At 32.7% G+C, this 14,177-nt stretch overlaps 1 protein-coding gene across 7 annotated transcripts in view; it reads left to right on the forward strand.

Annotated features, from left to right (window-relative positions):
* The window catches only part of LOC118189810 (cell adhesion molecule Dscam1-like), a 451,139-nt gene that overhangs the window by 298,716 nt on the left and 138,246 nt on the right, over positions 1 to 14,177 (forward strand). For all 7 annotated transcript variants that reach the window (XR_015041386.1, XM_085817549.1, XM_085817551.1 and 4 more), the window contains 2 exons: positions 3,561 to 3,833; positions 7,262 to 7,669. Coding sequence is in view for 6 of the 7 variants with exons in the window: in XM_085817549.1 (XP_085673675.1) it covers positions 3,561 to 3,833; positions 7,262 to 7,669 (681 nt within the window). In the remaining variant the exon portion in view is untranslated. The remainder of the gene's footprint in view (positions 1 to 3,560; positions 3,834 to 7,261; positions 7,670 to 14,177) is intronic.

Genomic DNA, 14,177 nt, shown 5'->3' on the forward strand with positions numbered 1-14,177 from the left:
AAATATAAATAAGCACATACATTAAATAAATAAAAATTAGATTACAATCCTAATTACTTTAAACTAAATCATTGCTAATAACAATTTTCCAATAATATCATATTAATTTATTTACTCCTTACATTTAGAACAATGCATAAAAATAATATCCTCAAATGATTAAAAATACTAACTTACCTAATCTTCAGAATCTTCATTACGTGGCACGCACACTTCCGCTATTTCACACAACACACAATGAAGCTTAATACAAAATAATATAGTACTACAGTTTTCCAAATTCCCCCCTTTTCCGATTAAAGAACTGTAATTCGTCCATTAATGTCACATGACATATCTCATGATCTCTCATTTCTTTCACACAAAATAATGCGTAATCGGAACTCGGTACTTCTCACATTATTACCAAAGTCCTAGGTAGTAACCTTTATCTCCTCCAGAATGTCGCCAAACTACCAGTTACCATATTCCAAAGATCAGCCCTTGAGTATTATTGTTCACAGTTGTTTAACTCAGAAAACAAGTGTAAATGTTTTGTCTACATTTTTGGTACTGTTCTGTTATCAGGACCAGATTCAGAAATGTATGTATGCATGTCTATATGTAAGAAAGTACATGTATATATGTAAGAAAAGAATCCTCCATTATCATAAAATGAGCAATTCTAATGGAATTGATGACAAACAAATCAAGGAATTGCCTTATTACTTTAAAAATTATAATAAGAGAGATGATGTCCTGCATAAGGACTAGATCTTAGAAGTTTAGGCACTGAGGACTAAGATGTTTTTGTATAATTTTCTATGAGTGCACATCTGTCTAATTCTCACAAATAAAATCCAAACTTTACAGCATTCAGATAAGAAAAAGTTACACCAAGCAGAAAAAAAAAAAAAAAAAAAAAAAAAAAAAAAAAATGCAAAAATTGTATTTTCATTTTGATAGGAAATCACCTTTAAAATATTCTTTCAACTGACAAGTGATCTAACTAAATTTAGGGGGGGGGAACCATCTTCCTCCCTCCAATTTAAATTTTCTAGTCACATAGATCTTATGCCTTGTTTTTCTCTTAATACTCATTTTAGACATCATAATTAAGAATAAAACTGTTAAGCTTTACATGAAATGCTTGCTAATCATTGAAAATTATGCCAAAACAGAAATATTTTCTCTGATTTATGTAACTGTTTATAATTTAAAAGTTATAATTTTTTAGTGTATCAGAATTTTTCAAAATTGCTATATTTTTTCACATAATTCAATGACATGGTGAAGGTGCATGGGAATCCTTGCCCTCCCTGGCTATGAACCTGTGCATAAAACTTTGGCAATGTGTAAAAACTACATATAGATTGTGTGATTGATTATATTGATGATCAATCAATATGACCACTTTAATAAGGAAATACAGTATTTGTCTTTTGAAGCATCCTTAGTGAGAATGCTGAATTGGTGCAGTTCTCCATTTTCGAGAAACAAACATTTGCCTATTTGTGCATGTGCGAGAAACAAATAGTAAACAATCTAACTATTTTTGATAATTGCACTGCATCAGTATAGTGGTTTTCATTGTACAATACTAATTATGTTTATTATTTTCAAACAAAATCAGAATTTTAAAATATTTAATTTTTTTGTACATATTTGCTTTAGCAATGTGTTAAAATACTAACATACATACTGGAAACTTCAATTTTTACAAACTTTTTCTGGTGGCCACAGTTTAACAAGTGCTTCTAACACATTATAACAGCTCACATGGGCCCTGAACACAAACTCAATCAGATAGAGCTTCAGGTGATGGGAAAGTTATACCTTTGTGCTTTTTGTCGTACCATTTAGCTGATCCGCTCAAGCATTCTATTTTCTGAGCATGAAATGCTGCTGGCATTGCAAGACCAAGTGTTTTTTTTCCCCAATATAGTGTAACTGCATATTATGCCCATTTTCACAAATTCTGTCTTTATGAAAAATATATTTTTCGTGTAAAAATAAGCTTTCTTTTCAGTTAACACTAGATTGAAAATAGTAAGCATGATAAATATTTGCAATGAAAATTCCCTGTAATTTAAAAGCAGAAATGGGAACTAGAGCTTTCATGAAAAACAGTTGTATTTAGAAATCGAAGGTAGAAGAAATACATATGTGCATATCAATAACTATTAAAAAGCTGCTATATATTAAAAGCGATAATTTTTACAAGCTGAAGAAATATGAGCTATGAACATGCACACAAAATCTTAATTAGTATCTTTTAAAGGAATACAAGAAGAAAGGCTTATGCACTGATCAGCAACCATAAATGTTTGTTTCTCGCTAGTGTAGAAAAGGGGCAAATCAATATTCTTGCCGAGGTGGCTGCAGAAGACAGGTATCGGAAAACCCTTGTAGGCTTTCGATACATGTTTCTGAAATATTTGTATAAGGGAAAAAAATATTTAAAATTCAAAGAAATGAAAGTTTAGTTGTCCTTATATACTTTATGACATCTGAATTGAACATGGTTATTTAATTTAGGCAAAGCACACAAATGTCTGACCTCAAATGAAATTTTGATCAATGATCCCCTGGTGAATGGATCTAAGGCCCCTCTTAGCATGTAAGCTGAAAATGTTTCACAGTTAATGAAGTGGTTAAAGCTTTTAGAATGTTGTTTTTGAAACATATTTATTTCACATATTCATTACTATCCCTTATAGAAATCAAGTGAAGAAAAGTAATAAAAACATATCATTCATCTGTCATTAATTTTTTGACAACTGAAGCTAATAAATAATATTACTATTGAATTAAAATATCAGGTATCAAATTTATAATATGTAGTGCCTTAACATTTCTGGGAATGCAAAATCAGGAGAATATTTTGAAAGTGACAGAGTTTATTTTTTAATTTTAAGAATTAATTAGCATTTAGGAACTGTTTTACTTTTTCAGTATTTTATCATTAGTCATCAGGACTTTTGTTAAAAAAACACCTTTCAGTTGTAGCTTGTGGTGGAAAGCATGTGAGGATATGTATAGTTCATTTTGAAAAGGTAAAACTTTAATAAATACAGAACAAGAAAAATAAAATTTTACTTATATATTTATTTTGCAAGTTATTACCATTATTTTGTGAATTATGGAAATGTGCCAATATCAGCACAGGGTATGAGGCTTTTCTATTTTCTCTTATAAAAGCTGCATATTTAGAGAGTTTATGGTACTATAAAAAAATCATTGTTATTTATAGATAGATCAGTATGTATCTATATCTGCATGTAAGTTTACTTGCAATTTAGTACTGGTATTCAGATTTATTAAAATTTTTAAAATGTGCATTTTTGCTTAACATATTTATCTTTTTTAGTATTCTTCAAAGTTAATGTTTTAGATACACATAGGATATTTGTGAACTGTGTGCTGAGTTAATTGCTTGGTTAATTTTTTTTAAGTATCAGCTGTTCATTCAATACTATTCTGATTTTTTGGGGGAGTGTAATAAATTCTGTTATTTGTCATTTAATTTTATGGGTAATATTCATAAATATTCAGATCTATTTATTTAAAATTTTTTACAGCTCATCTTACTGCCCATATCCAACCCCAACAACAAACAATTGATGTTGGGAGGCCAGCCAAATTCAATTGCTCATTTGCTGGACATCCAGTAAATGGCATTTCTTGGATAAAAGATGGCAGTCCTCTGTTTGAAGATGGTGTACGAATCAAGCTTTTTTCTAGAGTGCTACTGACCATCATTTCTGTACAAAGGGAAGATAGTGGCATGTATCAGTGTTTTGTTTTCAATGATGTTGAGTCTGCTCAGGGAACTGCTCAGCTTTTGTTAGGAGGTGAGTTTTTGTTTTATTAAGTATTTTTTTTATATTTTTATTGAAATATAACGACTTATACAAAATAGCCAAAACATTATAACCACCTACTCAATTATGCATTGTCTAACCTTTGGCCTGAAAACAGCCATCACTTGCTTTGGCATGGATGCCACAAGTTCTTGGTAGATGACTGGAGACACATTTACCAAATGTCTAAGCAGCGTTCACACAGAGTTTAGATATTTTGATGTGATGGTGTTTGAGCTCCATGACATCTCAAATGTGCTCTATCAGGTTAAGATACGGCAAGTTAGGTGGTCAGAACATTAATTGGAATTCATCCCTTATGATCCTCAAGCCACTCTAGCACAATTTAAGCCTTGTGACATGGGGCATTGTCCTTCTGGAAGATTCCATTTTCAGTTGGGAAGACAGACACTATGTAATGGGGCAACTGATCCACAATTATGTTCAGATAATCCGCAGCTTTCATGGTCTGTCCCAGAGCCCCAACTAACGGGCTCAGAACTGTCCATGAGAACGCACCCCAAAACATGATACCACTGCCACCAACCTATGTATGACTTGCTGTAAAGGGGAGGGGGAGCTACTGTTCACCTGGAAAAGACTGCATACCCTGATACGATCATCAACGTGATGAATGAGAAATTGTAATTCATCTGACCAGGCAACTTTATTCCACTTAGCCATGGCTCAGTCTCAATGTTCCTGGGCCCATCGTAGGTGTAGTTGCAGTGACTCTTGGTCAGTACAAGTAGGACATGTGCTAAGCATCATATAGTATTAAGGAAGCAACTGGAACCTTTTAATTTTAAAGGGGCAGCAGCATTGATAGTAATTTTGTTATAATGTTATAACACAGAATAGTAAAAATCTTATGTGTAAAGGTTTTGAAATATGGCTATTTTATACAGACATCTGATGGTTTGATACTTATTTTATAGGAATTTAAAGGAAAGGCAACTGTTTTGAATTATTTTATAGAACTATTCTCTGTTTTACTTTTTTATATTGTCACTGAAAGCTAGAAGAGACACAGAGCAGATGAACTGAAGAAAATAAAACTGGGTATTACATATTAAACAGACCTGTTTTGGAAATTTAAAATTGCAGGATTAAAAAAAAAATTAATTTTTGTTACATCCAAGACTAAAATTTTAGCATTCGTTTCTGTGTTTTAAATGAAACTTGGAGTAATATTCATATTATCAACTTATAAAATGTTGTAAATGGGGGGGGGGAGATCCAGCAGTTCAACTTTTTAATCACTCACACATGTTGCATAGAGTTGTGCAGGGAAGATTTGTAAAACTTCTTGAACTAAAAATATTAAATTGGTAAAAATTCCAAAAGTTTGAATCGAGGAATGTGTTATAACAAATTTGATCCAGCTGCAAAATACATTCATGAACGCAAATCAAAATTTAGAAATTCCTACCAGGAATTTCAGTTATAGATAAAAAGCTCTTTTACTACAACCCTGCTTTGTAATCAATCATCTGAAATTTTCTTAATATATTTGCTTAATCCTTATGTATAATTTAGTAGAACAAGTTTTAGTGCTGTATATCGGTTTCTGATAAAACAAAGCAGTTGCTAGTGAAATATTGAATACAGTCAAAAGTCGTTAATCCGGACTCGTTGGGACTTCGGCGATTCCGGATTATAGATCATCAGTTTAAGTCGCGTAAGATGGCATGCAGAAATTATAAAATTAAAAATATGAAACCGTAATTTATGAAATAAAGAACAATTATGATCTAAAGGATATCAAAATTTACAAAAAAAAAAAAAAAAAAAGCTTAATATTTATTTGTTTACTTTATTAAACATTTCTTTCAATGTAAGTTGTTTAAGTTGCTTCGTTTTATGTGATAATACTTTCTCTTTAATTCTATAAACAGACATAATTTTTTGTTCAGTTACAAAGTTCCGCTGTTCAAGTCCCGTTAATTGCTGTGCCAAGAATACCGACTAACTTGTCAATCGAAATTTTTTCGTTTTCACTAACCTCTCTGTCACATTCTTCATGTCTTTATCCGTTTTTTGCAGCAATTCCACTTTTTGTTTGATGGACATTGAAACATACTTTCGTTTTGTACGATCCTTTGGGAGCTCCAGATACGGAAATTCTATTTGACATAATCGTGTATTGACATAATCGTGTAATGTGTATTTCTTACAGTTCAAGTTTACTTTTATAGTATTTCTCTTACAGTCTGCAAAAAATAATAAGCCGGATCCAATTCGAAAATTAAGGAACAATGCAATCATCAACATTAACTGAAATAGATAATTAGATAATTTTAGCTTATACCGTTCGTTATACATAAAACGCGCACGCGAAAACGTATTCTGCGCTTACGCACATGCAAATGTGCAGTCGTAAGAGGTCTTATGCGCATGAGTAAACGCCTATGCGCATGTGTCAACGTGGTGCATGCGCAGAAAGTTTTTAGCTTTGAGATCCGGTTATAGATCATTCCGGATCATGGGTGTCCGAATTAACAACTTTTGACTGTATAGTAATTTTTATCTTTTTAATTACACCATTGGTAAACTGTTAACTTACAACCAAGATTTTGTGAAGCCAACTGTCAATACATAAAAATTTATTATTAATAATTTTGTATTGATGATATTTATTAAACCATTTCTTCCAACAGCTGTTTCATATGGAAAGCCGTATGCAAAAAATTAATTTTAGCTATGAATATTTGTTACTTGAGAGAAATCCAAAATGTGTAGAATCTATTTTAAAGGAATCTATTTTTGATAATGTTTGAAGCAGTTTTTTTGGCACTAATGTCTTTATGAGAAAGCAGGTTTTTAATTTCAATTGGAATATAAGTAGTTTAAATGTTGTTTTTTTAATAATATTATTTTATGTGTAAATTGCATTATAAAATTTAAAGCTGCAGTCAAGACTAATGCAAAAATTCAAGGGTAGTAAGTCTTTTTGTATCTTTTTTGTCATTAAATGTTTGAGTAATATATTTTTTATGTGCAAATTTCATAAGTGGTATAATAATAATTTTATCACATATCAAGCAATATTTATTATTACTTTGTGATAATTAAATGATTTACCAATTATATCTTCATTAAGAAAATGTTTTTTGTAAAATAAAATTTAGTTTAAAATTGGGGGGGGGGAGTAACCATTTCAAAATTTACACCATTCTAAGATTGCAGTTTTATCTCATTTTAAATCTAGCATTGGCAAGTTTCTCAGTTGAAACTTAATTGTTGAAACTGAATAATAATAATAATAATAATAATTTAGTTCTATTTGTTCTGAAATGATTGTTTGCTAAATTTTTCTCTTGTTCATATATAAGTTGCAAATCTTTGTCCTTGTTTACAAATATATTTATGAAATAATGTACATATGATTTCTTATTTGTTGTGTGTATTTCTTACAGATGCTGCACCTGTTTTTCATTATGTGTTTACTGAAGAAACTTTGCAGCCGGGACCATTTATATCGTTAAAATGTGTGGCTTCGGGCAACCCGTTGCCACAAATAACTTGGACGCTTGATGGTTCTCTGTTACCGGAGGATCAGCGATTTCGTGTAGGAGATTATATCACAATGCAAGGTCGTGTTGTGAGCTATGTAAATATCTCTGATGTTCGTGTTGAAGATGGAGGGGAGTATGAGTGTCATGCACGAAGCACGGTGGGCATCGTAAGCCATGCAGCTCGGCTCAACGTTTATGGATTGCCCTATATCCGTCCAATGAAGGACGTGTCGGCGGTCGCAGGAGAAAGCCTCATGCTACGCTGCCACGTTGCTGGATATCCCATTGACACAATCACGTGGCATCGAGGTTAGGTTTCTTTATTTGCTTGTCAAACTTTTAACTGAAGTTGTATATTAACTGTAAAAATACTTTTAAGTGCATATGGCTTTATAATGGACTGAATGCACACAGAACTGATAATAGTTTGATAAAATTTAGTTTTCCCAAAGAAACACTTTTACAATTCTGGACATTTCACAAAAGTACTCATACAGCTGTTCTTAATAGAACATAGAGTGCAATCAGTTATTAACACGTCAAACTACCAATAATGTTAAACACAGCGCAATGCAAAAGTGCATCTAAAGAGCAAAGCTTGCATAGAGATCTCTCAATATTCTAAAGTTTACTCTTAACTGAGAAACTGAGAACTCATGCCTTCTGCAGTCTCATAATTTTCCCTGGCTGCCAAGAAAGCTCTAGTAACTTCTATTTCTTGAAATTACTGGAGGGTATGTATGATTAAAGTTACATATAAGGGCCAGATACAGTAACATTCAGGACTCGATTACATTTATTTAGTTATACAGGGACTGGACCAGAATATCCGCAAATGTTTGCAAAGTTTCATGACTTTTGGCGATTTTTCGCCAACTTGACAACAAAAATTAGTCACCAAAACCACCACCAGCTTGCCAGTAGCTTGTCAATTCAGCAAGATAGCCATTTACCTCAATATTAAATGGACTTGCCCCTGTAACCTTATTTTTCTGGCAGAGCTTCATCTCTTGGAACATTTCATGTTATATTGCAATTTTACATATAATTTTATTAACACTATTAACATATTTATTGAGTTCATAATGAGGCATCCTTCCAAAGAACTGCACATCCTGAACAGAAGCCATAAGCCTAAGGAAAATCAATGCAATATTAAAATAATAATTTCAATAAATAATATACAACAAATTAAATACTAAATCAATAAATAAATGCATACATTTATAAATCATATATATAAAACCTTGACCTTAGTATACTATTTATATTATATGAACTGTGGTCAGGGCTATGGAGTTGGTAAGGAAAATGACCGCCTCCGACTCCTGGAATTTTAAAGACTCCTACTCCCTCATATATATGTAAACATATACACATGCATTACGCCTTGACAGGAACACTTGAGCATTTTAAATGGTAATGCCTTGACAAGAAAAGATTTTATTAATATACATCCAAAAGATTTCAAGGGTATACCGTACAATAAAGATTATATGAATGCTGGCATGATTGATATATACACTGATGGCTCCAGATATGAAGGCGGAACTGGTTGCGCTTTTGTTATTTTTTATTTGGGAGTCAAAATATATAATAGAAAAATACGATTAGAAGAAATAAATCAGTGTATCAAGCTGAAGCGGTTGCAATTAGAGAGGCACTGCAGTGGAGTTATAAAAACTTAAAACAGTACTTTACAATACATATTTATTCTGATGCTCTCTCAGCCCTACAAGGCTTAGCAAAGCCAGAACCAAGCAATAGACTTCTTTTGAATATAAAAAACATTTATAACAAAATAAGAGAGAAAAATTGTATATATTTTCATTGGGTCAAGGTACATATTGGTGTTATCGGGAATGAGAGGGCGGATATGCTAGCTAAAGAGGCTGCCCTGGGAGAGGGTGATGCTTATGACGCTATTAATGATTCCAGAAGAATTACCATGAGAAAAATGAAAGCAAGTATAATTGAGAAATGGGCTCGGGAATGGAATGGTTCAAATAAAAATAAGGGTTACTTGAGGATTTTGACCATAAGGAGAAAAATGATAACCCCATGCTGTGAATTGGAAACAATAAAATAAAATGTGTGAAGACCATTAAGTACTTAGGACTCACCATAGACCAGAAATTCAATTGGATACCTTATCTCCAGGAAAAGAAGATAATACTCGCCAAAATCGCAAAAGCATTAAGGTCGATGAAAGGATATTCCTGGAGTCTTAATCATAGCATTATGAAAATTCTATTAAAGACAGTAGTCAATAAAATAATCACCTATGGAGCTGCTATCTGGGGCTTTCCCATGACAGTGATAAAAATTCGCACTCTTAACTCAATTCAAAGACCTTTCTTGATCAACCTATGGAGCTGCTATCTGGGGCTTTCCCATGACAGTGATAAAAATTCGCAATCTTAACTCAATTCAAAGACCTTTCTTGATCAATATTACCCGATCATTCTTGACAATCTCCACCAACACTCTGCGTACAATAGCCGGGGTGACCCCCCTACCAATTCAAACAGAAATCGACGCACTGTCCACAATAATCCTACAACTCAAGAAAACTTCCATGTACAATGACGTAATTTTCAATGCACAAGACTATGAAGAAAAGCCACCGAAATATAACAGACATCCCACTCTGGGCCTTCACAATCTCCATTGTAACCTTGACAAGACACCTCCATTAACTGATTTTACTGCATACATAAATGGCTCAAATATTGAAAATAAGGTATTAAACCGTGTCACCATAAAAACAAAAACAGGCCTCCACTCCGAATGGCAAGGTTACCTTTGGCCGCAAAACAGTGTATATCAAGCAGAGTTCACAACCATACTAAACAGCATTATGCGACTTAGTGTCTTAAAAACAGATACCATCCACGTAATCACCGACAGTGCATACATGCCATCAAACAACAGCACACAAATTCTCCAATAGTCCAGCAAATTCAAGACATCATAAGCACAAGTAATAAGAAATTTATCCTTTCATGGACCAGAGGGCACAACGCCTATGAAGGCAATAAAAGGGTTGGGTACTTTTCCGTTTTGCCGGCGCAAGCGATAAAGTCGCCAATAATTTAACTGTGTTGAACCGATGCCAAACGGAATATTCCCGCTGGTAACCTTTTAAGCCTCATTTTCAAAACAAGTCGCAGCTTTTTCTTATCAGATTGATTGTTTCTTTCAAATACTGGCATATAATTACATAGAATTTTTATCAGATAGTTCAGTTTTATGTCTAAGGCCATTTTCGGTAATTAAGTCAATCAGGATGCAATCACAGCGCTTAACCCGAAGCCGAAAATATAGAAAAGGTAAAGTCAAGTGTTAAATTCATCAATTCTAACGAGAATGCATTAGCAAAGTAAAGCACTGCAGTTTTACATAATTTCTAAGTAAGCTATTCGTACGAATTGAAATATTTCTTGCATTTAAACTTGTGTTCCAAATTAAGATTTAACTTGAAATTAATGTAGATAATTACTGAGAGCATTAGATTTTTGTAGAGTAGTTTACGTAAGATGAGATCGCTTGGTGTCACGTGATATAAACCGGTGAATCAGGATGTTGAACCATGAAAGCATAGTAAATTCTTAAATTAATGCTTTTTACAAATTTATTGTCTTTATTTATTGGCTTTTTATAAAATTTTAAGCGATATTAAAATGTTTATGCCTTCGAAAAAGGAATTCTTAGAACTAACATTTTTTTAATATTTTTTATGTGTATACTGTATGTTGTCGCCAATAAAGTCTGCTTGGCGAGATTTGCGCCGGCGAAACAGAAAAGTACCAAGGGTTGATTTTCTAGCAAAACAGGCAGCTCTAGAACAAACAGGATCTCAAATTCATATCCCATGGCCTAAATCAGCATTAAAGTACAAACTAAAACAAATGGCGAATGAAAAGTGGCAACAGCGATGGGAACAAAGGCCACAAGGATGACGTATATTCGAACTGCTACCCAAGGCTGATGAAAATTCCACAATAACAACCTACTTCCTCACCCAGTACATCTCGGGTCACGGTCCCTTCCCCAAGTATTTTAATGATCACAATATGGCTACGTCGGATAGGTGCATATGCAGAGAAAGCGGAGACCCTGAACATTATATGTTTCAGTGTCCACTAACGTCAGCCCATCACATTCGCCATCCCACCAATACTGGAATAGAATTTAGAAGATTCATCATTAAGCACCATAATGTTTTCCAAAACATCAAAAATATTATTGATTTCCTACACCACCAAGGACTGGACCTGTGTCATCCATAGCTTACAACCCATAATAATCCTCTAAGTTCAGAAAATGCAACAATAAGAATATCCACTCTCATCTTCATACTATACAAAAGTGCCTTTAGAAAACACATTTAAGTTACTCCATTTATTGAGACAACCGTGACTTTTCTCATACTACTCAAACTACGAACTATGAAATGCTTCATACTGTGCAATGTGTGACAAATATACCAGTACTACATACTCAACACTATGTACCATGAAATGAATTCATAAACTGTGTGTTGAACTATGAAATGTACTATGAATGAACTTAAAAACTGTGAACCGTGTAAAACAAAACGAAACAAACAACGAACCATGCACCATAATCACTCCCCCCTCTAACAAAGCTCTAAACCGAAACATAAAAGAAATGTGTATAGACATCTGTTAATAACTTATTGTAATTATTGTATTTATCCATTCAACTGCAAAATACCCGTGTTAAGTATATCTTAGACAACATTGTCTTGCAATGCAAATTATGCACCATTAATATATAACTGTGTATTTTGAATGCTGCAATGTATACAAATGCCCGAGCATAGCGTTAGCCTGCCTTATCAGGGTGCACTTCCATAGATGGTTAATGCAGTGGGGCGATACCAGTTTTGCCCATGGCGATGTTTTAGTGTCCCCTGTACTTCTTTCTGTCTGTCTGTAAGAACCATCCCAGGATGAATGTAGTTTGGGAGAAAGTCCTTTCCACATCTTGTCCCTTTCCTTCAACCAATATACTGTAGCTCTTGTGTCATATTGGGTCTTCATCTTCACTATCACAAAATTAACTCACTCTCGTGCAAAAATGTGCGTTGCTTCAAACTGTGGTTGGAGATCTCGAATGTCCTCAGGTCATGAAGGTGCATTTGGAAGTTGAGCAAACAAGAGATCACAAGGAAAATGAAGTTCCTGACTAAAGAGTATCTTGGATGGGGAATAGCTCGTAGTGTTGTGGACACCACAGCAATAGGTCAGTAAGAACTGAGGTAACTTCTGAACTGAGTCCTGTTGGTTTCTGAAAACCATCATTGAGAGGTAATTTAGGATGGTTCGATTAACCCTCTATACCATGCTGTCTGACTAGGGACATAAAGGTGTCACATGAGTTTTGTCCATGCCGAGCAGTTTGCAAAATTCTTTAACTATAGCTGAGATAAAAGTCCTTCCTGGATCAGAATGTGACTAAAGAGGCACTCTGAAACCAGAAATCCTTTGCTACTGTGACAGCCTCTTAATCAGAAGTAGGATAAGCTTCAGGCCACTTCTTAAAGTAATCAATGACAACAAGGAATATATTTGTTGCCATCAGCAGTTCATGGCAAAGATTGTTGAAATATGAGAAATTTAAATGTTATTTTTTAATTATACATATTTATAGAATTTGTACGTATAAGATAGATCTAAGTGATTTTCAAAATCAATTGTATAAATGTCTTAATTTTACATTGTGTAAGGGTTAAATTCTGTATATAATTTATAATATCTAGAGGCTTTCTTCTGTTTCATTCATTTATTCTTAAAATACCAGGAACAGTGATAATAATTGGTGTTATTTTTCAATTTTTTAGTACTTTATATATTTCATTTTTTATTTCAATGTGTTTTTGTGCTTTGATATAGGTGTATTGTTTTCTCTTAATTTATAAAATTCTATTCTGGCAAAAAGTAAAGCCTATAGACATGATTCTGCCTCAGAAACATAGAAATTAGATGAATGGAAATAATCTAGAAGCAGCTGCTGGCAAGTGTTGCCACTGCATAAAACATAAGCCTTTTCATTTGTCTTCCACATAGTGGAGTCTCATGATCTTGCCATTTGGCAACAAATATAAAACCTTTAATTTATTTTTCAGTATAAGATCTTTTATTCATCTTTATTGTCTGGCTGCTATTAACTATGATTTAAAAACTGTATGTAGTCACTTTAAAAAATTAATATATTTAATTTAGTTTTCATATTTAATTAGCAAATTGAGTGATTAAAATTAGTGAATGCACATCTTAATAATTTACACTTTTATTTGTCTTATTTTTTTAATAACTGATACATATTAACAAACTTTTGTTTTATAATATATACAACTGATGATTTTCAGGAGTATTTACAGCTTTTTTGTAATTGTTAAAAGTTATATGTTGTTTATAAAGTTATATGTTATATAACTATTATCAAACAGTTTTTTAAATAGAATTTTATTTTGTTTTGCTTTTTTAAAAAAATATTTTTAAATCATAAAAATATTTTTAAAAGAAGGCCCTTTTTTGAGTTGTAGACTGTTATTGCAGTTTTCAGACAATATTTTATTCATTCATTTATTTATTTATTCTAGAAAAATGGTGATTGCTACAGTATCAACCAACATAGAAATTCATTAAAGCATAGTGATTCTTTGTGCATCATAGCAATTAAAGTTATATCTATTTTTTTTGCGAAACTCGTAATGTTTATTTTCAATCAAATTAATTTGCTTATTTATTCAATATCTTAAAATTATTAAAAGTCTAATCCTGCATAA

The sequence above is a fragment of the Stegodyphus dumicola genome, chromosome 5 (genome assembly GCF_044657685.1).
Source record: "Stegodyphus dumicola isolate Sdum_Otavi_A_Nest chromosome 5, ASM4465768v1".
Taxonomy (NCBI): domain Eukaryota; kingdom Metazoa; phylum Arthropoda; class Arachnida; order Araneae; family Eresidae; genus Stegodyphus; species Stegodyphus dumicola.